Below are 27,951 nucleotides of genomic sequence, written 5' to 3'. Positions count from 1 at the left end.
CCTGTAATGTCACAATTAAGGCAAGGTCACGAGGTCACTCAGCACACCCCACCCGTGTCCGTGCGTTCTGACCCCTCTCGCTGGCCTTTTCTCGCTCACCCCTACGCAGTCGCTTCTTCTCCGCACTCGTTTTCTCTCACCCCTACGCATTCTCTCGCTCTCTCACGTACGCTCTGCACTACTTTTATTAGCCGGGCTTGTTCTGTTCTTAAGCTGGTTCTGAGAAGCCTGACATTCTTCGACCCAACCCGCCTTCGGAGAGGTGGAGAATGCGGACACGGGGAAACGCTTGTGAAAAAGAAAAAAGAAGAGGTGAAAAAAAAAAGCTGCATAAGTTAAACAGCTGTGAGTACACATGGTTGTGAAAAAGGGATTACTGGAGTATGCGTGGTTATCTGGATGGCGCCACTTGGGCCGATGCAGGGGCATTAAGTGTGCTTCGGTAAAAACAAAGAGGTTGCAACAATTGTGCACAGCGTGAGCGTGAATTCATTCCAAAAATAAAAATAAAAAATCAGAGAAGGGCTGGCTCTTGATATTGCCCTGGCTCGAGAGGGCATTGTGCTTCGAAAAGGAAAAGAAAAACAAGTCAGTAATGCAAAAAACATTGCAATCCATTAGACCAAAAAAAAAAAGTCGCTTATGTAAATTTTTGATCTCTAAATCAGCATTGTTATTCACACTGATTCTAAAATGTGTTTACTACATAAAGGGGCGGTCTTGTAATTTTCGAACCTTTACTGCAATTTTAAAAGAAATGTGCACATGGTCGGTAGCACTCACCCGTGTTGTATTTGTTTCCCTTGGTGCAGGCGACGATGGCGCCCATGCTAGGCTGGGAGGTCATTCCGGCCATGGAGTCCACCGCAACGTCCACGATGTCCGCTCCGGCTTCGGCACACGCCAACATGGCTGCTACACCGGCACCCGCCGTGTCATGAGTGTGCACGTGAATAGGAGTGTCAGGAAAACGATCCCTCAGCGCACCGATCAGCAAACGGCTAGCTTCCGGTTTCAGCAGCCCGGCCATGTCCTGGAGCAAACAGGGATTTGTCGAAGCGTGAGTGTGTTTTCGAATGAGACAGGCAGTAGATCAGCAGGGTATTATACAGTATGAGTGAGTGGCAATATTGAAGGAAAAGCACCACTGAGGCTGAACACAGCGTGCGAAAAAGGAACATTGGAAACATAAAAGCAGAAGAAAGCTCAACCCAAAGAGCAGAACAATCAAAACCAGTCTGAATCCATCACTCATCCTGTTTAGGACTACAAGCGTGATCACCTTAATGCAAAGTATGTGCGTGCCAGCCTTCACGAGCTCGTCAGCCAGCTTCAAGTAGTAGTCCAGAGAGTATTTCTGTCGCGTGGGGTCGGAGACGTCGCCTGTGTAAGAGATGGCCGCTTCCACCACACCTCCCGCTGCACCAGCTGCCTCCATACCCAGGAGCATGTTGGGGAGGTAATTCAGAGAGTCAAAGACGCGGAAAATGTCCATGCCGTTCTCCTTGGCCACCTCGCAGAACCTGAAACAAAGCAATCACATTACGCGACAATTCAGTTACTACAGTGTTGCGGGTTTTCATAAACCTGAACTCTCGCGAATGAAACCATAAAAGAGATCGACATTTACAAAAGACTTCAAACACAGTACGGTGAGGAGATTCTTAGCCCTTTTAAAACATTTAAATGGTGAAAATGTTTTTAAAAAAGCCTTGTAGACCGTGAATGACTATACCGGCTCGGTTGGCTTGGAGCCCACTGCAGTCGTTAATGTACTGTAAACATTCTGCAAGTGGAAGATGAATGAAAGAAAATCAGATTGAAATTTAATTTAAAAATCGCATTTGCTGGAAGTTATTGCCACATTCCTGTAAAGTCCTGACCTCGCGCCAAGCCCTTTCCACATCTTTGGGCCATTATAGGAGTTCCTGGGAGGCCAGTGTTTCAGATGGCTCTGGCAAACCAGGAAAACGTTCTCCCTTGATGGGATCCAAGCAGTAGTGAAACGCAGGAAAATAGTGCATTAGTATGGCAGGGGATTATGTAGAGAAATAAAGCAAGTTTTTACTCTCATAACTGTGTTCAGTTTTTCCTGCACAATCAAAAGTCCTGGTTATTCTCCACAGTCAAAAGTCCTCGTAAAAAAAAAAAAAAAAAAAAAGCACTCAAGCATGAAGAACAAGGAGCTGGCGCTAAATAAAAACATTGTGTGTCACGACTCTTAAGGTACTTTATTTTTTCCTCCGCTTTACTTTGGCCCAGTATAGCTACGTGCAACAACCGAAGAGAGAAAAAAGGCATACAGTATGTAAACCAAAAATACATGGCATGTTTACATCACTTCATGCACTCAAATCGGAGTTAAACAATTTTTTCGTGTTAATCGAAACCACCTAGTCAACCGTGCCATTTCGATCACAGGGCCTTTCAAACATTTTAGTCCTAATCAAAGAGATTAAATGTGAAAGCACCATTACAGATTTGGATTTTGGGTATATAGTAAAAATAATGCCGTCAATCGATTATTATTATTATTTTTTATCTAGTTAATCATAGTCTGATTAATCATGATCAATCACAAGTGGGAAATGAAATATTATATATATATAAAATACGTGTATGTATTATAAATAAAATTATGCATGCAGTGGGGGGTATTGTGGGGTCTGGCAACCGACCAACGGCAGGGCTCAAACCCAGATCCCCATAACTTCCTAGAGCCATGGCTGCCTGAGCCAGCACTCCCACATTTAATGTATTCTCGTATAAACTGTTCTTATTGAAGGTAGCTCGAGCCCACAAATTTGGTTTTATCATCATCATTATCCATCTTTTTATAAAAAAAAACTTGCTGTTCAGCACAGCTCTGATGTGTCCTCAGTCATTTTATTATCTGCGCTAAACGTACCATGATGTCGGGTAACCGTGCTGCGATTATGGGAAGCCATTAGGGTCAAACTTGGTCATATGATTAATTTGCTTTAAAAAAATAATACGACATTAAAATTTCCAGATCAATCACATGCGTGAACACAGGAATAATGACAGCCCTAAATAATAAAACTAAGAAGTGTGTGGGTGTACGATGCTGACTTGTAGACTGCGTTGTCCGGGTAGTTTGTGTATCCCACAGCGTTGGCTCCCCTAAGCAGCATCTGAAAAGGCACGTTGGGGATCAGAGACCGCAGCTCCTGCAACCTCTTCCAAGGACATTCGCATAAAAAGCGCATCGCCACATCAAAGGTAGCACCTTAAAAAAAAAAAAAATAAATTAAAAAAAAGTGTAAAACATATATACAGTAGCTATATTTTTCATAAAATCATGAAGGCTCTTACACCATTTATTTATTTATTCTTCCTGCTGTAACCTTGGGAACACTAGTGTGTAGAGGGTAAAAGAATTCAGAGCTCTGGTAAATAATTCTCTTAAAAAATAATTCTATTAAATTCAATAAATAAAACCCTCAACTTTATACTCTGAGGAAAGAGTTCAGTGTCGGGGGGGAAACTGTACGAGATAACATCCCCTGGTCAAAGAAATGAAATAATAAAAAAAAAAAACTTTCAGCATTCGCTTTGGACGAATTACACGATCTAACCTACAGTAGTATATGTTCATGATGAATATTTTATTCTAATGTAAATAATTAAGTCGAGATTAAGAGCACTTCTTCGTGCCCTACGGAGGAGCCACTTGAGTAGAAATGCATTTATTAATAATGTAGAGTGATGTTTAACGGCCACCACAGAATTTTCAATGAGAGCATTTTTTTAAGTAATAATAATGACTATTTCTGGGAAGATTATATCTACACTAAAATATGAACACGTACATCATTAATATGCATTAGGACTTATCTTGGTATACAATAAGATGTGGCCATAACACCATCATAACACTGCATAATCCTATGCAAGGTGCATTATAAAGAGATTAAATGACGTTCTAACATGTTACATAAATGGTACGCGTTTATTTGTTTTTATGAATTCATTATAAACAATACTAAATAAATTTAACTGATGGATACTTTATAATGCGAATCACAGCATTGGTGCTAATTTTATTTTAATATTATACATAAAATACGGAAAACGTACGTCAAAGAAGCTACTTCTAAGGTCTATGCAACATGAAAATGACCCATCTCGCTTCCCTGAAAATTTCAAGTTGCTAACTTTAGCCATTTTGAAGACGTATGAAAAATGCCCTTATTAATAATTAAGCTTCTAGAAGCATTTGATCTATTGATCTGTTATTGTTGCTTAAATTGATTTTTGGGAAACGCTTATGAGGCCAAAAAAAATCTGTAGTGTCCGTAACCATGTAAAATTCTTGTTGAAATATCCCAATTTTGCATTTGAGTGTAAACCCCTTTCAGGTTTATGTCCTTTTATGTAAAATCTAAACTGGCCAAGTTGCATCTAATTAACAGTTCAAGAACAATATGAAATAGCGCACCTCCCCAGTTTTCCACACTGAAAAGGTTGCTGAAGTTGTGAGCCACGAATGGTGCGATCTTTTTCAGGTCATGGGTGCGCACCCGAGTGGCCAGGAGAGACTGGTGGGCATCTCTGAACGTCGTGTCCATCAACAGCAGACCTTTGTGGGAACGCACCGCCTTGGCGAAGCCTTCAGGGCCTTCTTTCAGCAAGACATCCCTAAAACCCGTTGGAGGTTGTCCTAAAATGCGCACACACACACACACACACACACACAGTAATCAATACTACAACCATTATTAAAACCACCAGACTGTAAAGAACCACAAAGAAAAAGTCATCACCATTTAAATAGCCCTATTATTCATGAGTATCTTTTGCACTGGACAGTCACTCGCTCTGTCTCTCTCACATGCACACACATTTAGCTTGGTCTTTGCCAGCCACATCGATTTCTCTGTTTACTTACCGCATCACCTTAAATAACCTGAAACATATTGAATTCGAAGCAACATGAACAAGCAAGATTCTTTTATAAGCATTCCTTAATATCAATATAATAATGTTCAAAGACTCAAGACCTTGGTCATAATCAAATAAAATAAGACGCATAATGAAAAGAAAAAGAAACATTAGAAAGTTGTCATGGACACGGTTTATATAATCCGGAGACTAAATATATACGCAACATTGTGCAAGACGTAGTGCAACACTGGGACAAAATATCAATACAACACAAATAGCAAATATGCAAACCTAATATAATAGTGTCATTCAATTCCAGCAAACATGGTTTAACAAGAACGTACATCCGCAGCTCTCATTAAGGAACCAAGAAAGAAAAAAAGATTGTGGATTAAAAATAAATAAATAAATAAATAAAAAGCCCTGCATGAGAGATTGCAAATGTTCCCGAACTAAGTGTACCAACAGGGCTGTAGATCAACATCTGGATTTCTGTAAAGCTGCTTTGGAACACAAGTACTATACGACTAGAACCAAACTCAAGGAGATGCATGCTCTCTCTCTGTTCAGCTACACATGGCACACTCCTGTGTTAACCTTGCTCTTGACCCCTTCTGCCCTCCGGACCTATATAACTCATCCGGGTGACCCATTTGGTGCCTGGCTGGAGTTCTCTTCACATGAAAGCAAGCCTCTGGCATGCTCCTGAGGATCACCTACTAAATGAGGATGGGTTCCCTGTCGAGTCTGGTTCATCTCAAGGAGTTTGTCCAGCTTGCTCAGAAAGGGACAAAAAAGTTACAGTCCATCCCTGTACGTTTTCTCATTTTTTTTCATTTCTGTAAACATGCTTAGCATGTTAATGACCATTGCTAAAACATGCTATAGAAAAACAGTGGTCCTCGGCATGCAAAGCCTTAAGAACAGAAATTTCGCAAGAAATTTGGCTCCGTATGCAAAGCTTTTGACCCAACAGCGACTGAACCGAGCCGAAAGCCGGCTAAATTGCGTGTACTGTACGTCCGTTTTGAGCCGTTCATAACTTCAGTGGAAAGCCAAGTGTAGCAAGTTTACATTGATTGTGTAAATTTTGTGGGGGGATTTTGTATTTTGTGCAGACATAACATTGTGGGTCTCAAGAATGTTAGCAAGGAAAGCAGCAAAAAAAAAAAAAAAGAAGTCACTTTCAGTTTCGTTTTTTTTTTTTAAAGCAGCTGGTGCCAAGAGGAATCATAAAATAAGGCTACATGTCCATTTCATACAGTATATATTTTTTTATATGAAGAAATATGATTATAGTGTTGGAAATTGGTAACATTTTGGGTGGCTGGAACGGATTATCTGCAGTTTTATTATTTCCCATGGGAAATGTTTTACAATACGAAATTTTGCCTTAAGAAATCACCTCCGGAACGGATTCGATTTGTAATTCTGTAAAATTACATTGAATCAAATAGAACTGAAACAAAATAGCATAAGAAAGACAGAATTGTTTAAACTGTTGTCTAAGTTTCCCTGGGCAGCTTTGGCACATGGGCACATGACTCCAAGACCTCTAAAGGTGTGCTGTGGTGTCCGGCACTGGGATGTTCGCGTCATACTCTTTGGGTGCTGTGGGTTGTGGGATGAGGCCTTTATTGAGGATCTTTAAAGCAGAAACTAAATCGTCAGAATAGCATATTTTCCCACTAAGGATACTACGACTGACTTTAACAGTAGTTAAGAATAGACAGTGGGTTTCATTACTGTCAAGTTACTGATATGATGTACCTTGTAGCACACAGTCCACCATTTCCTTTACATGGAAAATGGTACAGACCTTCACAGTAATAAGAGTAGTACACAACATAAATGTGTTGTCTGCATTTAAAATTCATTTTCTGCATTTCACTCGCCTTTAAAATACAACCGTACAGGCATTTAAACTGTATTTGGCATTTGCATATTTTTTTATTCATAATTAATGATCTGCATCAATAATGGATTTAAATAGAGCAGAAAGTGCATTATGCATTGTTGGGCTGCGGGATCCACACATCAATCAATTACCTCGTTACAAGCTAAAATTATCTTTTTTTTTTTTTTTTTAACACAGAAGAGTTGATTTATTCTAAAAACGCAAACGTTATACAGTTGGTTCACATCAGTTCTGGTGAGAGTTGGACTCAATAGGAGTCGGATCCTTTATTCCAGACACAAAGGTTTCACACACACACACCAAGCAAAATGAAACATTTTAGACCATAAATGACTGATTGGATGGAGATCACTTAAACGTTTGGTAAAAGAGCATCATAAAAGATTTACATTAGAAATCAGAGTTGTGTTTAATAGTGAAAGTAAAAACATTAAAAGACAGGATTGGATAGGACTGCTACTAAATACAGGCCCTATTTTAGTGAGACTAATGACAAAAAGGTTACATTTGCTACGAAGCATAAAGATTGGACACTGGAGCAATGGTCATAATTTACGCCGTCTAATCCGTCCAGACTGACCCTATTCCAGAGTGATGGGTTCCCTGTACGAGCCTCTGGAGGCAGTGTTATGATCTTGGGTTGCTTCAGTTGGTTAGGCTCGGCAACATTATGTGGCAATAAAATGCCAGGTTATGTGGCAAGTTGGCTAATGACCTGAATGTGATAACCTGGTCATTCTGTACATCACTGCATCCACCACCTGCCCCCGGCATATTCCAGAACCCAGATTGAGAGTGTGTGAGATTCTGGAAGCACGAGGAATCATTTTCGCATATGAATTGGCCGTCACGTTGCTTACCGTAATCAAAGCTGAAGGTGGCGAAATTAAATTAGTACGTGTGACACTTTATTTTTTGGCAGAGTATAGAGCCGCAAAAATATGTAGAGGGGAAAAAAAAATTAGTATAAAATTTCCATGAGCTTAAGTTATCTTGGGTTCCTGTTTCTTTGAAAAATAAGCACTTGGCAATATTTTCTTATAATATATGGAGTTAAGCCTAGTTAACAGTTTATTACGCATGTGTTAAATAATCTTACTACACAAAAAACATTTCAATACATTAATCAATTATTACTATAATCCTGTATAATAGCCCTTATAAGTCTCCTACACATTAACTGTAGCACAACACAGATGGATAGTTGAAGCTGCTTGATCAGAAGCTGTGCATTGATTTTTCTGCACAAATGCACGACTCTGAGAGACGCTCCTGATGCAATGTGAATGATGGTTTATATTAAGGCACTCTTTCTATTATGTTTCGTTTCTATAGTAAGAGCTCTTGCACAGGGTCCTGGATGATGTAAGACAAGCTATGAATAATAAAGAGATCTTAAGTATATAAATGTATTTTTTGTTAGGACACAGTTATTTATCATATTTGGAAGGAGTTTTAGGTACGGCCTGAGACCGGCAAGGGAAATGTGCACAATCTGGTTTCTCGATAGTGTGACAATGGACTGGGACGGAACTTTGCTTCTGTCTCAGCGGATCTGCACAGAGCTAATATTTATAGCGCGTATTTATGTGCGTGTGGGTGCGCTGCTTACCAAGAGACACCGCTGGGACGACTGGATCGATGGAGGAAGGCTTAGCCTTAACAGGGATGGGAGTTGTCGGGCCGTTCACCATGACATGACCTGAGATTAGAAAACCCACAAACACACACACAAACAGCCACCTGACATCAGAATGCACTCAAACAGAAAGTTCAAAGCTACAGCTTGTTTACCTAAAAGCCAGCTAGAAAAAGCGCGATACGATGAGGCAGGCTTTAAAATACGATCTGAGGAACCCAAAGCATCAATATAACGCGGAGAAAAGTCAAGAAAAACAAACCTTTAAGAGATGCGTTTCCATTAAAATGAAAGTGTATCGATTGTACATACAGTACAGAAAGCTTTTCATCATACGAGTCTTCTTTCTCACACTCGCGAACTTGACCTATACACGAACTTCTTACAGCATCCGCTAACTATAAAAATACAGCCAGGAAGGAAGCGTTTAATATGCTTGTGCCACCTTACCCAGATAATGAAGGAGTTTCTGGGCTCGGTTCTGAACCGGTTTGAGGTTGAAGAGGTCCTGGTTCTCGTCGATGAACTGGGTGTCCACTGTGCCATAAAGGAACTGGTCGTTACTTAACACGTTCTGGAGGAAAGGGATATTCGTCTGCCGGGAAAGATAAAAAAAGAAAACAGTCTGAAATAGTGGTTACGGCAGAAAACTGCTGAGTGGCGCAAAAAAAAACGAGAGCTCTAGACACAACACACACTGCAGAGACGTAACATACCGCTTAGGTGCTAATGCTTCTACACGGGTAAATGAGGCTTTTCAGGGTGTGAGACCAAAATCAATACCATTATCTAAACACTCGATACGCCTTCCATCACGGAGCATTTTCTGGGCGTGTGCAAAAGAAAAAGATGGAGTCATATAGTAGGCTATACAGTGCACAAGCATAGAAAAACAAATTAACACCATTGTCTATAAAAATGAAAGCCTTTTAACTTCGATTTGAGTAGGAGGTCAAACAAGATTAAGTCGAGAAGCTGGCACACTCGAGGTATTCTATAAGCTACTATCTAGGAATTTTTTGCAGAAAATAGGAGAAGTAGGTTAGATTCAACGACAAGGTCATCCAGTATGCGTTCTAGCAGCTTTTTCTAAATGGTTTTACCTTTTAAACTCAATAGACGTGTGTTAACCAGGAATGCCAGGGCTCTGCAAAATAACCAGACCAACTTCATTTTAAAAAACGAAAAGCCCTGAAGATGGCTCTTTTTAAGTGGGAATCTTTAGGTTTCCGTTACGATTTAGTTCTGATTATTATAAAGATATTGGTGGAAATTGGTAGATTGATTATTGTTAGGAAGGCTGATTAGTCGTTAAGCATCCTATAAGCTGCTACTCTTCCATGCATGGGGCAGCGTGATCCCTGTCCCAGTGGGCCTCTAATTAGTGCTTGTTGTAGTTCCAATTTATGACCACTAGATACATAACATAACACATCGATGAACTTAAACACACATTAGTTATGTTTACATAAACAATATCTCTTCAATCCAATTGAAATCATTCAGATAAGAGATTTTAACTTCGATGCTGAACTGATAAGACGTACATTTACATGCTCAAAGCATTTGAACAGAACGTGATTTAAAGTGGTTCCACCTGCTGTGAAGCGTTTAATTAGCCAGAAACATTAGACCGAACATAAGAGGAAGATGTGTGCGCAACTTTAAGATTAGGTTACACTTTCCAGGTTAGGTGACAAACCCATCTGGGTTATGATTCATTACACGAATAGGGTTTCATTTATTTTTGGTGAAATGCTCTGTGTATGAAAAGTCAATCAGTGCTCCTTCTTCAGCCAGAGATCCAGCAAAAATTTGAAAAATGGGTTACAGTGTGGAAAAGCCCCAAAGAAGTGAAGCATGGTTGGGGTTGCAATATCATGGCATTCCCTGGATGAGCGCGTCACTGCTAGGGACCACCAAACCATTCTGGAGGACCATGTGCACCCAATGGTTCAAACATGGTATCCTGAAGGCGGTGCCGTGTATCAGGATGATGATGCACCAATACACACAGCAAGACTGGTGACAGAGTGGTTTGATGAACATGAAAGTGAAGTTGAACATCTCCCATGGCCTGCACAGGCACCAGAACTAAATATTATTGAGCCACTTTAAGTCACATAGTAACCTGGCCACTATTCTGCAAGAAAAACAGCTCAAAATCCCCCTGGCCATTGTGCAGGACTTGTATCAGTCATTCCCAAGACAAATTGATGCTGTATTTGGCCGCAAAAGGAGGCCCTACACAACACTAATGAATTATAGCGGTCTAGAACCAGGTGTTTCAGTGTCCCACCCCTGTCTCATACAGTACTCTATGTGAACATCATAAAGTATACGTATAAATTTAGTATTAAAATATTTATGCAAGTTTTTATTTTTCTGAAGTGTGTATAAATTTAACTGCGCGCACATGCATGTAAGGCTTGTTTCATCAGTAATCAGGCCTGTGAATAAGAACACTGGTGATGCTTAATGTCGAGTTTTTGAAACGGATTGGAGGGGAAAATGAGGTTGCTACATTACTCACTTGGCAGGCTTTTGCAGTAATATATAATATATATATTTTTTTATGCACAATACACTTAGATATACACATACAAACACTATATACATAAACGTGTGTATAGAAACGAGTCAAAAGTGTAATGAACTATGCGTCAATCATAATTAAAACCTGAGGAATGTATAACTGGAGGAAACCGAAAGAGGAACCAGACTGAACAGGGGAACCATCTTCATTCGGCAGATATCGAAAAACGTGATAAATGCACATAGAGCGCACATCAGCTTACACAGTTTAACATTATTTTATATCCTTCACTGGCTCTCACTGCATTTAATGCTTTTGAAGCTTTAACACCCTTCAAACTCCATCTGACTCGCTCACAGTTCAGACAGCATTAAAAACATTTCAGCTTGGAGAAACGGCCAGGAAATGAGATGCAAAATGGCAGTGTGAGAGCCTGCTCGAGAGAGCATGAGGTTAGTGGACCACTGCACATTCCCTTCCAAGCTTTACCACCTGGGAGTGGGTGATACGGAGAAAATACTAATTCCTCTATCCAAACTCTATTTAAAACCGGAGTCCACTGAGAAGGAACCCTGATTTCCAACGCAGCCAAGTACGAGCGCTGACGAAACTCTGGTTGAATTTGTAAACTGCAACAAAACCGACAGACCGAATGACAGAGGCGACGGCGTGTAAATAAAACGGTTATATAAAATGGGTAATAATTCTAGATTTTAATATACACTAACACAAGCGCTCTGAGCTGCAGGCTTGTGCGGAGAGATTTTAACAAAACTGATCTCGCCCAAAAATAAATAAATAAAAAAAGTCTTGGTGGTTAGCGGTGCATTTTTTTTCTCTCCTGGTAATTAAATAAGGCTTGGATAATCATATCAGTCAAACAAAAACACACTTGTTTAAGGGGCAGTTCGGGCAGCTAATGGTTTGATGGAGGTGCTGCGTGCTGAGGTTTTAATGGTGTTTGGGATACAGGGGCAATGGGGAGCTTTCAATAGCATCACCGCACAACCGCACTTAGTATGAATACAGTATCTATAAAACACACACACACACTAAACAGTGATGCACAACTGGAAAATAAATCTGACAATGAATCACAAGTTTCTGAAATCATCTGAATTCCACTCAAGACTTTAGATGTTTTTGTATCTTTATAGACGGTGATTAGTTCTGCAAAATATGGGACCAATATTGGACCCCCCCCCAATTTTTTTTTTACCTCTGAATCATTCAAGCATAAAAAGTATCTTTCTTAGGGCATGAACAGGTGAGAAACGGGTGCAGATGATCAGTATACTGGCGATACTGAATGTTGAGTCCTTGGAACGGACGAGAGGGGAAATGAGGCTGCTGCTGAGGTTACTACATTGCTCACAGCCCATCAAAGCAAAACATTTGTTCTTGTTTCTTTGATCTAAACGATTACATTTAATATAATATATGAAGAAATGAGCGGTGACTAGACTTTTGCAGAGTGCGGCATACAGTAGATTTTGAAAAACACTGACAAATAAACTAATACACAAAACTCTGGGGATGGAGGTTTCATATGACCAATTTCCCAGCCCTTACATCACTCTCACACAGAACAGAAACCGAGACATACTGTACAAATTGAAAAAGACAGACGGAAAGAAAGAAAGAATAGCGGTGTAACCTTATATGCCACCATCAGTGACCGTGTCTTAACCAGGAATAGGCCTAACCTGGAAAGTCTAATTTTAATTGAATACCATTAAGTTGAGAAGTTCAGCCTTTATTCATCACATACTGTAAACAGTAATATTCTTAGCATATCCCAGGTTCTTATATTATTAAGCCGGGGTCCGAGCACAGGATCAACTATTTTATATACTGTACAGTTAAGGGCCTTGCTCAGGGGATTAAATGTAGACCAAAAACAAACCCCCAGCCTAACTCACATCATTGCAACTCTGACCAGGCAGTTCCTACGGATGAACAAATAAACAATGTAAATGCATAAAGCAGCACTACACTTCGTCCCATCCGCTGACCACATGAAGGTAAGAACGTCCAGCTTGTGAGAATGCATGGCTTGCATTCCATGAAATCTCCCCCTTGATATACACTTGTGAAGCATTCTGGGAAAACAATAATCGTGCACCTTTTATCATCAGCATTTGCATCCATTTAGGGACACATTATCTGCTCCTTCCGAACAGATAAAATGTCTGAATATTTAATTATATCCAAAAGATAGAGACGAAAGTAGAGAGAGAGAGAGAGAGAGAGAGAGAGAGAGAGAGAGAAACAGACAGGCAGCACACACTCTGACCCAGTTTCCTGTGACTGCAGATCCAATATAACCTCCTTCACCACACCACATCGCATCCACCCCCCACCTGCTTTAACTCCCACTACACATTAAACAATATACGAGTGGAGCACAAACAAATCTCAGCAAAGAGCATGTAACCAGAACACAAGATGTCTGCTGAAGAATTGGAAACCTGACGTGAAATAAAAGAGAATTAAGGCAGGATCATTCAGGCTCAGCAGACTACAGGAGGATTCTTGTCTCAGGTTGGAATATTAATAGATTCGACTGTCGAAGATGTTGCAGAAAGTTGAAATATCTTTACAAAAAGTCTGAGGAAATTTAAGAATAATTAAGGCACCATCCATGAGCATGCTGAGGCTTTCATTTTTTCCCCCTCTGTATTTTAACAGTGAGCTCGTCTGTTACAGTAATGTCCCCGTCACACTCTGGCGAAGACCATGAAGATCCTGCTGCTTCAGAAAAATATCGAAAGAAAGCAGAGGGAACAAGGTCAAAATGAAAGAATAAATAAATATATGTGCATTCATCAAGTTCATACTTCCTAGTCACGTCCTTGTCGGGTCCTTGACGCGTCTATCACGTTGTCACATAAATGGCACGAATTTCTCTTAGCGCCAACTCTTAGATTTGACACTCCGGTGTACTGTAGACTCATTATTTATTTTGGAACAGTTGATTAAAAAAAAAAAAATCAGCACCGTTGCCTTGTGCCTCCAGGGTACAGGTTCGATTCCCACCACATGGAGTTTGCACGAACCCTCGACCCTGGATGTGCTGCGAAACAGGTAATAAACTCAAAGCCAGAACAACAGTCATTCCATTTTCTCTACAACACGACAAGCTTCAACTTTAAATAAGACAGACGGAGAAAAGAGATGCTGGTGAATCTGTTTAACAGGAAACAAACTAAACGGCGTATAACAGCATGCACTGGAGTGTTTTATTCCCTACTTGTGGCTTTTATTCGTCATTGTAATATTTGTAAGAGGTGTGCTTGATGCAGTAATGTGTGATGCTTACAGAATCCAGACAAAAACACACATGGAAATGTGAACACGTACACATACTCTACTTCCCTGCTAAGATAAACAGCAATACACCACTGGAGGAGAAAAAAAAAAAAAAAAAAAATGATAATGCTGCCCACTAACCTCACGGTTTTTACAATGACTGCATCAAGTGGGTGGCAGCTCGGGGAAAAAGCCTTCACATCACAATGCAGCCCTTAAAAGCACACCGAGACTAGAGAGAGCTTCAAGGCCAACTGTTTGCCTAAACAAGCGGGTAGAATTAGGAGCAGATAGCAGCCAGAAAGCTGGCAGGCAATAATACCGTACGCGGACAGAAACGCATTCGTACATAGCAAAACTAATGGCGATAACGCTACAGAGATGTTCGCCAGAGTGCAGCTTCGGCGAGCTCTTTTTTTTTTTTTTTTTTCCCCGAAACCGACAAGATTTACGGCCCAGGAGTGCTTAAGAGAGTGGAGAGGAGCGGCTCGTGAGGTTGAAAGTCTCCAAAGCACTGCTCTCCAGTTCTGCAGTCATTACTGTCGGTATGAATTGTGAAGAGCATTAAAACAAATTAAAAGACTCGTTTTGTACCTGCGATATGCACCACTTGCCATTACAAAGTGTTCATCTCGTCGCCAGTTATTCAGGATGGATTAAACAGCATTAGGCGTGAAGAAATAAATCTCATGCAGCGATGCTTAAGCTGTTAGGAGGTTCAAACTCTTGTGTATCTCAGTGTTATAAATGCTACCACAATATTTCTTGTTTTTTTAATACCGTCACACACATCTTGTAACAATAATGGTACCAAAAAAAAGCTACTTAAGGTAACTGATTCGACTAAATTTTGGGGGGAATTTTTTTTTTTTTCTAATGTTTTAATATTTCAGGTTTTTATAAATAATGCATGCCATAAATAAAGCGGTTTCTGTAACAGTGGAATTCTTGAAAGTGGATTTGTAGGCACTGTGTTCAACTCCCAACCAGATGCTGAATATTTTTGATCGTCAAGAGGGGTCTATCCCTTTCAGCAAGGTAACAGGTACATAGGAGACTATTAATGCCTTATGCACATCCGACCCAAAGACGACTAAAGCCTGATTTATGCTTCTGTAACAAGTCTATTCAGAGCTTAAGCCTAAAATGTGTACTTGTGCACTGGTGTGTCTGCGCTGAGTCTCTTCGACACTCCATGGTGATCTAAAAGGACATTAGTGGTTATTAAATTACTACAGAAAAGAAAGCAAGCTTCACCCCCGCCCCCCCCAATAATTATTTAAATAAAAAATAAAACAATAAGGTAATTAAGTAGATGAGTGGTTTCAGTAATAAGGCTGGGAAATAAATAACCTGGCAAAGATGATTTGACCGGCTCGTTCAGCTCAAACTGTATATTTTGGCAGCTGTGATGTGAGCAAACTAGGCTTTATTTTTCAGCACGGAAAAAAACACTCAAGCTTTTTAAATGAGTCACTGGTGTTTTGGGGTGCTTTCACACTTTTTTGTGAATTTTATTTATTTTTTTTTATAGTCATCTCAGAAAAGCGCTGGCCAGAGAGGCTTTTTTGTCGTTTTGATCTGCAAAAAAAAAAAAAAAAAAAAAAGAGGGAAAAAAAATGTCTTGCACAACAGATGCTTTGATGATTTGCCAGCCCAAACCAATATTAGCAAAATAACCTAGCTAGCGTTATCTAAATAATAAAGATGAGACTCCTCCCACTCTTACACCAGTCTCAAAACACGACGCTTTAGAAGTCGCAGGCACCCGTGTGGTCACACCCACTCAAACCTGTGCACTACCTGTTAAATTGACACTTTGGAAGAGTTGAGGTAAAATGTCATCGTTTCGTTATAACCCTACAGGCGGTGCACTCTGAACTACTTACAGTTTCATCCCATGTGGTACCATAGAAGTTAATTTACCAAATTTGTTCAAAGATAGTAATTATGGCGGATTACAAGTTAAATATTAAACTTTTATTTTGTATTGTTTAAATGCTGCACTTGGTTTTTAAGTCAGAAAACTAATGATGTTTAAGAAACGGGCTGCATTAAATTAAGCTTTTGTTCTCAAAATTCATGAACAGTTGTAATGATGTAGCAAGCAGAAATAACTTATTAGCTCGCTGATTTTTTAAAGTAGCATCCACATGAATGCCAGGACCCAAGGTTTCCCAGGAAAGAACATGGCCAAGACCAGCACAATGCCAATATTTCCATAGTGCAACCCTGTGCCATCTCCTTTGCCAGTTGTCATTAAGGGCAGTATGACTGGTCTACATCGTCTCCATAAACAAGCTGCAATGCACGGTGTTCTGATGCCCATCATAACCAGCGTTAACATTTTTTATCATCAATCTGGACCCTTCCCTGGGATCAGACCAGAGGGGCTATCCTCCACTGAAACAAAAAAACATTGATAAGCCTTGGGTGCACATGAACTTGTCACTAGATCGCTGGTTGTCCTCCTTTGGACAAGAAACTCCCTGAAAGAACTGGAGTTGTGAAGATCTAGCCATCACTCAGGACCTTACACTTGCCCATTTTTCCAGTCTTCAACACATTAACTTCGAGAACCGGCTATGCACTTGGGTGTGTACAGGCTTGCCTGTAAATCTTGTAGCTGGACAAATTGTTTTAATCTCCCAGTGTGAAACATTGACACGGGGACACAAACCCAGACTCAACTCTATGCAGTTGGATTTATAAAGTGCAGGGTTTACTATAAATTATGCTGAAACAATGGTATTTTAACAATGGGGTGGACATTAGGTGATGTGACAAAGTCCCAGGATATACATTTTGCCTCCATTCCTGATCTGCAGACCATCACAACATGAACATCTCTCCTACTCATCTTTACTTATGACTTTCATGTACTGTACTGCATGACTGCGCACCAATTGGTTTGCCAATTAACACCTTCCAATCCACCTAGCCCATGGCTTTCTGCCATTTTTTTGTGCATCAAACAATAAATAAGACCTGGACTACAGATAGGATCTGAAGTCTCGAGTGGGGGAAACTGAAGAAACGTCAAAACACATTTGAGCAAACGGTTTGGATGTTTCATTCCGTGTGCCAATTGGCAAAGAGCTGTGAAAATCTCAATTCAGATGCTGCTTTTTGAGCTGTCACTTAGTCGCTTGTCACCGTCGCTAAAATCACAGCTTCGTGCTGCACTTCGTACATAGAAAATGAAGCTCGCTATTGTGAACGTCAAGCCACAAGCTGTCCTAGAAACAAGATGCACACAAAAAAAAAAAGTGAAGAGGAAACTACTATGCTCTTTATGATACAGTATCACAGATACAGTCTGTACTCATTTTAAAAAGGTATCTAAACTCAACAGCAAGCAGTCTTCAACATTTCTATCCTTGAAATGACCCGGACCATCTTACTGAAGTGCTTCTCTGACCTTATAACGCTTCAAGAATCCTCGCCTTTCGAACCCAGCCTTTAAAATTCTTCACGTTTCTTGTGGATCATCAAATCAGTTCATATCCACACCGCTGTTTTCAAAAGTACAGACAAACAGGAGGGAGATACACTCAGTGCTCCGTGAAATACACCCCATATCCTTTACTCTGTACCGGCAGCTGCTTCCCAATTCAGCTTGTGCATCTCTGTTTAACTTTTCCATTCATTCGCCGCTTCTGATTCTCTCCTCGCATCACAAGCGAAGGCTGCTTCAGGCTCTTCTGCTGCCCCCTCCCTTTCTCACTTCTCCCTCCCGCACTCCCTCTCCCCTCTCTCTCTCTCTCTCCACCCTCACGCTCCATCCTCGCTATAGCAGGCACGTTGCAGTCTCACTCCCGCACACAGACTCCGACGCGGTCCCTGCAGTAAAAGCCACAAACCGGAGCGGCTCGGAAATCGAGACGGGACGGCAAAAACAACGCGACGGCGCACGCCGCAAACGTGCAACCTCTTTAAAAGCGTCACCTGATCATCATTCCAGGATTGACGAGAAACAGAAGCGGGAACAGTATCGCGGACACCGGCAAGCTCGGTTAGACGTTCGATAAGGGAAAGTGTCACGTAGGGAGCTGACAGAAGGGGTAATGTTCCATGGATATAAAGCACAATGAAAAGGTGAGTTTGGTTTTCCTCGTCTTCAGGAACGGCCACAAAGCAAGATTGGGAATGTGGACCGATGTGCTACTTGATAGACTAATCATAAGACAAAGCAAAAATATAAATAAAAATATAGACAAACAAGTTTTATAGACGCGCCTTAACCTGAAGTCAGGATGAAATGCATGTGTACACACACACACACACACACACACACACAGGATTGTATCACAGCCCACAGGGATGATCTGAATGCCTGCCTAATTGGATTACTTGCTTTAATGCATCGGGTTTCATTAATTAATTCTCGACCTCTAAAGCTAATCATGCTGAATGGAGAGAAGTCCTCTTCAGAATGCTTAAAATTCCTGGTTAAGATGAATAATTAACAAAGTCCTTAAGCATGCATGCCAAAAGGTTAAAGTACATGTATTTAAGCTTGCACCGAGATCCTGATTTAAAGCAGCAGTGGCAGGTTAGATCGACAGCTCATTCACATCACGAGTGTCAAATTAAATAAAAATCCATTTATTTCATTTTATTTTTATCTTTGCCATCCAGCAAGCAACCCGATCGGACAAACTGCAGCTCTTCTGTTGATGGGGAGAGGTCTCGATAATGCTACAAAACAAAATCGTGCAGCGCCGTGGGATATCCGTCACGCATGGAGAACATTTTACCATGAACATACTGCATCGATACAAAAACAAAACAGTTTAAACAAGGAACGATGAGCGCCGATAACGAGCCGTGCCTGTACGTACATGTATGTGAACCCCACGAGTACAGGGAAGGACTCCACGGGGACACGGACGTCATGGGAAAGAATGCGATGGTCACTGGTTAATCGGTGAGGTCATCTCCTGGAATGAGGCATGGACGTAATGAAATTCAAGGAGTAAAAAAGAAGAAGAAGAAAAAAAAAAGAGAAAGATCGATGCTCTCTCAGTTTGGCCTGGACCGTTCTGTTCCTTGGAGATATTTACAAGACATCACGTGGAAAAGAATGGCCAGGATAAAGGATCGTTCTAAATCTTGATACAACACAGACTTTTCAGGTATGAACGATCTGTCTGTCTTCCCTCACTCACATCCACAGCAGGTCAAATTCTATGTCACTATCCAGATGTTTGCAGAACGTTTTCTTCAGGATAGAAAACCTCACCCTGCAATAGATTATGTTGTCACTAGTAATGAATCACTCGACCTCTTTTATCCACGACTAGGCTTAATTAGTTTAAATAAATAAATAAAAAAAACATCTTTCCTTTAAACCTTTAGAAAATTGATGCATTTAAACATTCAGCTAACTGACTGTCATGTAGTTACTCGGAGGTTCCATCGCTGCCACCCTCGTAATCCCATTCTCCTCACTCCCTCCGCTAAAATCCCCCTCAGAGCCATTGTGCATGCCAGTGGAGCCATTATGTAAGAAAATCAAATATTCAGAAATCAAATACTCGTAGTCAAATAAAGACGGTGAGGCGCGCGCAACAACCCTGATATAAAAATCCCATCAAGTGCAGCGCATTAAATCCACTCAAGCATCTGAGCTATCGGTGTATTAGAAACCGCAGAGCTTTGATCACACTCGTAAAAAGCAATCCAGCCTTATTACACACTGACAGGGTTAGAACACAGAGTGTGACACAGCGCTGAAAAAACCCTGCATGCACGCATACAGGCAGTCGTGGATCAGAGCAATGGAGCAATCAGACCACTGGAGGAAAGCAGCAGGCGATAGAGTCGAGAACAAACAAAAGGATACGGAGCCAAAGTAAACCCACTTTGCCTGTGTACACAGAGACATCAATAATCAGACGTGATAGAGAGAGGGATCTTGTGATGGATCACACAAGCGGGACAACCATTTATTTAGATCATTTGGCAGTAATAGTCAAATTCTATACAGGATTTGATATTCGACTTAATTGTTGAACACTTGCAGTGATGTTTAATTACATTTCTGTCGCCTTACAGTACATTTTCCTTCAGATTTCTGATTACAAATTAAATCTTTGCCATTTTTTCTTCCAGCCCATGACTAATAGCATCAACCCATCACTTCCAGTTTAGCAATCAATAATGAGCACTCCTGATCCCACGAGAGACTAGTATACACGGATCAGTTAAAACCTTAAACCCAATAATGCGTAGTCACCAAAACAACCCATAAGGCATAGACTACACAAGACCTCGAGTTAGGGACTTAAGGGACATGGTTCAAGGCAGCAGTTCCTTTAAGTGCTGTAAGCTCCAAAGTGGGGCCCCTGTGGATCAGAGTTTTTTTCCATGAAAGCTTAATCAGATTGGGATCTGGTAGAATCAACAACCTTGAACTCTTCGCCTGCTAAACCCCATAAACAGCAAGCTGTGATGCACTGAGTGTTCTTATACCTTTCAGTCATGGGCAGCATTAGTATTTTTTTAACATTAACTTTTTCTATGAGATTTCTAGCATTTATTACGCGCAGCCCTAAACTGGAATCATGGATTGCCCATAATGAAGATTAATAATCAGGTGTCAGTGTTATGGCTGATCAGTGCGTAATAAAAAGACAATGTTCTCAATTTAATTTGAAAATGTACATTAAGTCAGGTTTGCCAACATTGTTTAGCTTTAGTTCATTTTCTTTATACAATGCAATGTAAGATTAGTACCTACTCCAGCAGCGTACATTATTGCCTAAGCAGTTGAGTTCCAAGTCAGTGGGTAATGTACCTTATATTTCACTGATTATTTTTTAGTAGATTGGCATACTATGGATATGAAAAGCAATAAAATTGTGTTTTTTTAAACAAAAATATGCAATAATTACATTTACTTGAGTACATTTAAAAGCTTCTGTAACTAGACACTTCTATTTTTCAGTCAGTAAGATTTTAATTAAAATTACCTATACTTTCATATCTACGGTGCTGTGAAAAAGTATTGGCCCCTTATTGATTTGATTTATTTTTAATACACAAACTTTTATTACACAAACATAATCCGAGTAAATACAAAATGTAAGGTTTGAATTATGATTTAATTTAGTAATCGGAAAACATGCTGTTCAAACCTGCCTGGCTCAGGGTTTACATCTGCCATAAAACGGCATTTTATACCGAAAATCAAAAACAGTCAAACATGGGGGTGGGAGTGTGTTGGTCTGGGGCTGTTTTGCAGCTTTAGGATCTGGAAAACATTTCATAAATGATGGAACCAAAAATCCTAAAGGATAATGTCCATCAACTTGCGACTTTAAGCTCGAGATCACTTGCGTTATGCTAAATTACACAACTGGGCAAAAGTAGATCAGACCAAAATTCCTGTTATCACAAATTTGTTTGTTGTTCCAAGGGGCGAATACTTTTTCACAACACTATCATTATTATTATTTTTTTAAACCATGGTAAATATCCATTGCTAAGGCTTTGCTGTACACGCACTCTGAATTTAGATGTAGATAAAGTAATCAGTCAGGTCCCGAATGAGCATAATGGCGCATCACAAAGACAAATTGATAGCTAATGGACACTAAGAAACATCACAAATGGAGTGTCCATTAATGATCAATCTGTAACTGGAAGAACAGGCTGTGCATTGGTAATTAACAGGCTGCTGTATTTGTGATGAGATTACCTTAATGGAAGATCAAATCTATATGAAATCAGTAGAAATAAAGCCTGGGAGTACCCCACTGGGACTGTGTTTTAAGATGGTATATATTTTTTTTTTCCTTATTGAAATAAACCAAATTTAAATGAAGTAATCACTGTGCTGCAGGTAATCTATACAGATGAAACAGCTAAAATTGTGCCTTATCTTTCTTGCACAGGTCTGTGGATAAATAAATCTATCATGCCAAGTCAAGGACTGCTGTGCATATCCAGAAATAAGGATCTACCCTGGGAACAGCTGCATGAGAAAAAACACATTGGCTTCAAAAAAGCAGATTCTTGTCCCATTAGCACTTGGTCTGTCCTTTGGTTAGTCCTAGTGAATTATATCCTGTTGGGATGTTGTCCCGGTGTGTTTGCTGGAGAGACATGGGGCATGGTTTCCATCTGCCCCTTCCACTGTGTGTGTCGGAACCTATCAGAGTCTCTAAGCACGCTCTGTGTTAATAAAGGACTGCTCTTTGTCCCTCCCAATATTGACCGCCGCACTGTGGAGCTCCGTCTTGCAGACAACTACATCCTGGAAGTCGGTGGGCCTGACTTTGCAAACATGACCGGATTAGTGGACCTGACGTTATCTCGTAACACTATCCACATCCTGCGCCCACTGGCTTTCGGAGATCTGGAAAGCCTGCGGTCACTTCACCTGGACACTAACCGGCTGACTGTGGTGGGACCTCAGGATCTAACAGGCCTTCTTAACCTTCAGCATCTTTTCATCAACAACAACCAGCTCACAGATGTCTCAGCTGATGCGTTTGATGACTTCCTGCTCACTCTAGAAGACCTGGACCTGTCGTACAACAACCTTCGCAGAGTTCCCTGGGAAGCCATCCAGAACATGGCCAGCCTAAACACCCTTAACTTGGACCACAATCTTATAGACCAGATTGCTGAGGGCTCTTTCAGCGAGCTTTATAAGCTTTCTCGTTTGGATATGACCTCAAACAGGCTACAGACACTTCCCCCCGATCCCCTGTTCTCTCGGTCACAAATTGGCATAGTCAGTCCAACACCCTACAACGCCATCATCAGCCTGAATTTTGGTGGAAATCCTTTACATTGTAACTGCGAGTTGCTGTGGCTGCGGAGGCTGATCCGTGAGGATGACATGGAGACCTGCGCCACACCTGCACACCTCGCTGGACGTTACTTCTGGTCCATCCCAGAGGAAGAGTTCATATGTGAGCCTCCATTAATCACCCGGAACACTAACAAGCTGTGGGTCCTAGAGGGGCAGAGGGCGATGCTTAAGTGCCGTGCTATCGGTGACCCTGAGCCAGTCATCCACTGGGTATCCCCAGACGACCGAATCGTGGCCAACTCCAGCCGCATACACTCGTATTACAACGGAACCCTGGATTTTCTGGTAACTCGTGCCAGGGATGATGGAGCTTACACATGCATCGCTATTAATGCGGCTGGAGAGTCCACTGCACAAGTGGAGCTGAAAATCATCCCACTGCCCCACCGAGGAAATGGAACAGTCCCACTTATTAACCCCCGAGACCCTGGCGCCTCCGATATGAGTCGTGATAGAGGAGGGGCCGTAGGAGGGATGGTTACTGTGAGGAACGTGACCGGAAGTGAGGGCGAGGACGGAACAAGCAGTAGCAGCACTAGAACGGAGCGATTGGTAGGAGTTCAGGAAGTGACCTCGAACTCGGCTCAGGTGCACTGGTTTATGGGCAGAACCTCAACACCTTACTTGGTGTGGATGTACCAGATTCAGTACAATAGTACAGCCGATGATGCTCTTGTGTACAGGTAAGTGTATCTTCTTAGATATGCTCCCATTTGCAACAAATTACATATGACTTGCCAAACCATTTTGATATATATATAGATTGTTGTACAGAGTTTGCTTACAGCCAATTTCTCAAATGATAATGAGAAAAAAAGAAAACAGTGAAGTGATAACAATTGAGTCATTTAGTTTCAGAGACACTAGAGAATGTATATATATAGTCGCAAGGTGGGAAAATGGAGTGAGAAAAAGCCTGCTGACTAGAGGGAGAAAAGGATAAACTCTTTAAAAGGGCACAAATTACAGAGTTTAGAATTGTGCCACAACCCATCAGGGTGACTGAAACGGATCGAAATAAAGGGAGAAAGGAATGAGAGGGCAGTAAGAAAATGCAGGACGCGACAAGGAAAGGGGGCTGTGGTAACCTTTTGCGTCGGACCTGCTTGCTGAGGCAGAGAGATTGTCTCGGTAATTCTACACAACAAGTTACTTCCAAGGTCAGAAACCATCCCCGACAGTCTGCTTTCTGCATCCCTACCACTGGCGCAAAATGAGCTCAAGGCCAGCATCAATTTTCTTCATTTACTCTCCTGCTCAGCCAATCTGGCCCCCCTTTACAGAACTTCAGTTTCCAGCTCATCATACTCAAAAAAAAACAAAAAAAAAAACACGCTGCTAGGGTGGTTGAAATAATAAACTAAACTGCATTTGATGGACCCACATGAAGTCTGCACCAGTGTATAGGTTATTCATACTTGTGCATGCAATGAAATGGAAATGTATGCAAGTAATAAAACAGCATGCATAAAGAAAGAATATTTTAAATAGATTTGCCATTTGAATGCACTATGACATAACGGCTGCAAATGGAACAACTACAGAGCAACATGCAGCTGGTGTCCTATAATGACAATCAATAATGCACAGTGAGAGGGAGAGGCCATGTCTGTTTGACACTGAAATGAATAACAGACAGGGAAGCTGAGGGCAAAAAGTAAAAAAAAAAAAAAAAAAAAAAAGTAGAACTGGGGTGGATTGGGAACACCGAGGTCTCCCCTCCCCAAAATCAGATGCTAAGTGATGAAAGGATGAATGGGAGGGCAGAACAGCACTCGTATAATAGGTAACTAATACTTATCAGCATGCAAACATTCAGTCTTAACACTCAGCCAGTCAGAGCAAGCTAAAAACCATATGTGACAACCTTAATGACACCAAGTGTTTAGGAGAATTCTCGATCATATCTGATAACACTGAGAAATGTACAAAATGGAATCCCTCAGATATTTAACATATGGCATATAAAAAAGGCCTAGGATGTAAATCAATGAACACATCTTACACGATGCAAGCATCCAAATCAGTTTTGCTTCAGCAGCTCAAGGGATTACGTAATGCACAGCAAGATGATGAATTACAGTATGATCCTGTAAGAGATACATCACAGTATGATGTACTCCTTAAAAAAAAGATACACAGAAAATATCTTTATACGGAAGGGTCACTGCAAATCAATAGAAATGTTCTATCGTTTTTATTCTACGGTGAAATATTTCTATGCTCGTGGAAGTGACCTTTTCCCGGGATGACAACGTCTCCATCTGCACAGCACAAGGGAGATGTAGAGGTTTGAGAAGCATGAATGATGTAATCACGTGCAATGGCCTTCAGTCACCAGATTTCACCGAAGCAGAACGCTTATGGAAGATTTCCGCCCGACTATATCGGATTCACAGCAGAACCGTCGCTTAAGCTTTGAAAAAGACCCCAGGCCATTGATATGGGTCACCTTTCTGCTGCTTGTTCTTCACTGGCAGGAGAACAAGCAACCATCCCCGTTTATGATCAGTTATGAGAAGATGAATATACTTGTGGGTATGCGCATTACCAGTTAAAAGGTAGAAGGCCTCACACCACATATGGCATTAGGTAACAGATTAAACGAGGTCTTGACAAGATGCTCGACAGGAAATTTTCAGTGTGAATTTGCTAATTAGGGGGATATCTTTTGGAAGAATTGTGCTCAACCCCCAGTACAGATCTAGCCTTCCCGGAAGAACCGAACGGAACCATCAAACAAAATGAAGCATGACTTGGCATATAAACACTAAGTTTATTAAATGCAATTAATGCAACAAAAGCAGTTTGACATGGCCAGGGACACAGGGATGAAAAGTGGAGAGAGAATCCAGTATAGAGGAGATTATAAACTGCTCAAGGCCTTTATGCAATAACTGAAAATTGCCTCCCAATGGCAAATGCATAATTCTTGTTCAGCCACACAGCATATTCTTAATGCCACTGTATAGCCACTGATGGAGTGATGCATTAAAAAGCTGTACATTAGGGTTTTAGCAGGATGCAGAGAATGTGGTTATTTTAAAATAGAAGCTAATGCAGGGGAGAGAAGGCAAGAGAAGACCGATTCGGCTTCATTGCAAAAATGTATCTGCACGTCATTTTGCCCGTTTTCAGGCATCTAATTGCTGTTGAATTTCTTCAGGGTCACATTGTTGCAGTACTGTATATTGATGTATAGTAGGCATGTATATAATGCATCACTTACATCAACTCTTTATTCTTTCTTTGCAGAATTCTGCCACCTACCAGTAATAGTTTCCTGCTGAAAAACCTAGTCTCCGGTGCAGACTACAGCCTGTGTGTTTTGGCCATCTTTGACGACGGCATATCCACCTTGGCCACGACGAAAGTGTTAGGTTGCACCCAGTTCAGCACTAAAGAGGATTATCCAGAATGCCGTTCTCTGCACGCTCACTTCCTCGGTGGCACGCTGACCGTGATGGTAGGTGGAGTGGTGGTGGTAACATTGCTGGTCTTCACCGTGGCTATGATGATGCGACACAGAGTGTGTGGAGGTTGTCAAGAACATTTCGGGCAGTTGGGGGAATTCCTGCCAGCCAAAGGGGTGGATGTTTATGCCCAGACTAACGGAAATAACAGCATGATGGTGGCTTTGCCAAACAGGTTGCTGGCCCAGCAAACAAGGGCGGTCCAGGCAAAAGCCAAGCATAAGGAGCACATGCTGGTGAAACTGAGCAATGAGCCTCAGTGCAGTCAGGACTCAGACATGGACCTAGTGATGCAGAAACCTAATGCCTCTTTTACAACAGAGGGTGAGAAAGCGACATTCTACCACTCCCCAGGCAAAAGTGCACACACTTTGCCCCACCCGGCTCACAAAGCTATGACGCATGACTGCAAGCTAAAGCTGCGGAGGTCTCTAGAGAGAGACAAGGACAACGACACAATGCAAGGTGTAAGGCAGTCTTTAACCTCACTGGCCCTCACTCAGTCAGGGCAGGTGGGACAGGGAATTAGCCCAAATTGGCCCAGGGAGAGGTGCGTTTTAGGGGCCAAGCGTAGCTGCTCTTTCGACGCAGGTGACATCACGACCGCCACCTGTTACAGCTACGCCAAGCGCCTGAGCGTCATCTGGACCCGCCGCAGCCAGTCGCTACACAGCATGCTGGTCCACTGCGCCTCCACCACCAGCACGTCCAGCACAGCGAGCGAGCAGTATAGCCACGTACTGGTGCACGGGTACCTGCACGCTTACGCCTCCAACAACTCAAACTCCAACTCAAATTCAAACTGTAGCATGGACGCCAATCCTGGAGACCTGGAGGAAAGCGTGGTGTAGGGACTGATGCAAGAAAAGCAAGACTGAAATATTAAGTAGGGGGGAAGGGGGAGGGGGGGCATTTTCAGCATGTGCCAAGCTAGTAAATGTGCCACTCAAAATGAAGTAAATGTTTTCTTACAATGAAAGCAAGAAAAAATAAATAAATAAAATGTTGCCAGGAAAAGGAAATGTAAATTACACAAAGCCTACTCTTTTTTTTTATCTCAGAAACCCATACACAAAAAACAACAAAAAAGATATTCAAGGACGTGTTTGTTTGGTCGACAGGTCCCAAGCATATGGGATTACAACCTGGAGCTTCTGTTTCGATGAGAATAATTAACCAATTAATACATTATTCAATAAATCAGCCACCACCCTATATCAGTGCAACATCTGAATGCAAATGAAGAGCTCAAGCACAAGGAAAAAGTGAAAAAAAAAAAACCAATCAAAGCTAAAAAAATAAAATAAAAAAAAAGCACAATCCACTAAAACACTGCAC

General features: G+C 41.3%; 2 protein-coding genes across 2 annotated transcripts in view; one reads left to right on the top strand and one right to left on the bottom strand.

Moving 5' to 3' along the window:
* The window catches only part of pcxa (pyruvate carboxylase a), a 161,294-nt gene that overhangs the window by 20,223 nt on the left and 113,120 nt on the right, over positions 1-27,951 (bottom strand). The window contains exons 11-16 of the mRNA XM_053478152.1: positions 8,916-9,060; positions 8,439-8,528; positions 4,463-4,684; positions 3,094-3,250; positions 1,283-1,523; positions 784-1,033 (exon numbers count right to left, since the gene is read on the bottom strand). Coding sequence (XP_053334127.1) covers positions 784-1,033; positions 1,283-1,523; positions 3,094-3,250; positions 4,463-4,684; positions 8,439-8,528; positions 8,916-9,060 — 1,105 coding nt within the window. The remainder of the gene's footprint in view (positions 1-783; positions 1,034-1,282; positions 1,524-3,093; positions 3,251-4,462; positions 4,685-8,438; positions 8,529-8,915; positions 9,061-27,951) is intronic.
* On the top strand, positions 18,129-27,617 carry lrfn4a (leucine rich repeat and fibronectin type III domain containing 4a). The gene is made up of 4 exons (XM_053478153.1): positions 18,129-18,411; positions 18,955-19,451; positions 22,215-23,823; positions 26,396-27,617. Exons 3-4 carry the CDS (start codon positions 22,238-22,240, stop codon positions 27,462-27,464), a joined length of 2,655 nt encoding a protein of 884 aa, XP_053334128.1. The 5' UTR covers positions 18,129-18,411; positions 18,955-19,451; positions 22,215-22,237; the 3' UTR covers positions 27,465-27,617.

The sequence above is a fragment of the Clarias gariepinus genome, chromosome 19 (assembly GCF_024256425.1).
Source record: "Clarias gariepinus isolate MV-2021 ecotype Netherlands chromosome 19, CGAR_prim_01v2, whole genome shotgun sequence".
Classification (NCBI taxonomy): Eukaryota; Metazoa; Chordata; class Actinopteri; order Siluriformes; family Clariidae; genus Clarias; species Clarias gariepinus.
This window is presented reverse-complemented; position numbering and strand designations above follow the sequence as displayed.

What these genes read in the sequence shown, in the direction of transcription:
- lrfn4a (XM_053478153.1), top strand. Translation starts at nt 22,238, where the DNA reads ATGCCAAGTCAAGGACTGCTGTGCATATCCAGAAATAAGGATCTACCC. An exon ending in GATGATGCTCTTGTGTACAG is followed by an intron (nt 23,824 to 26,395) that starts GTAAGTGTATCT and finishes CTTTCTTTGCAG; the next exon opens with AATTCTGCCACCTACCAGTA.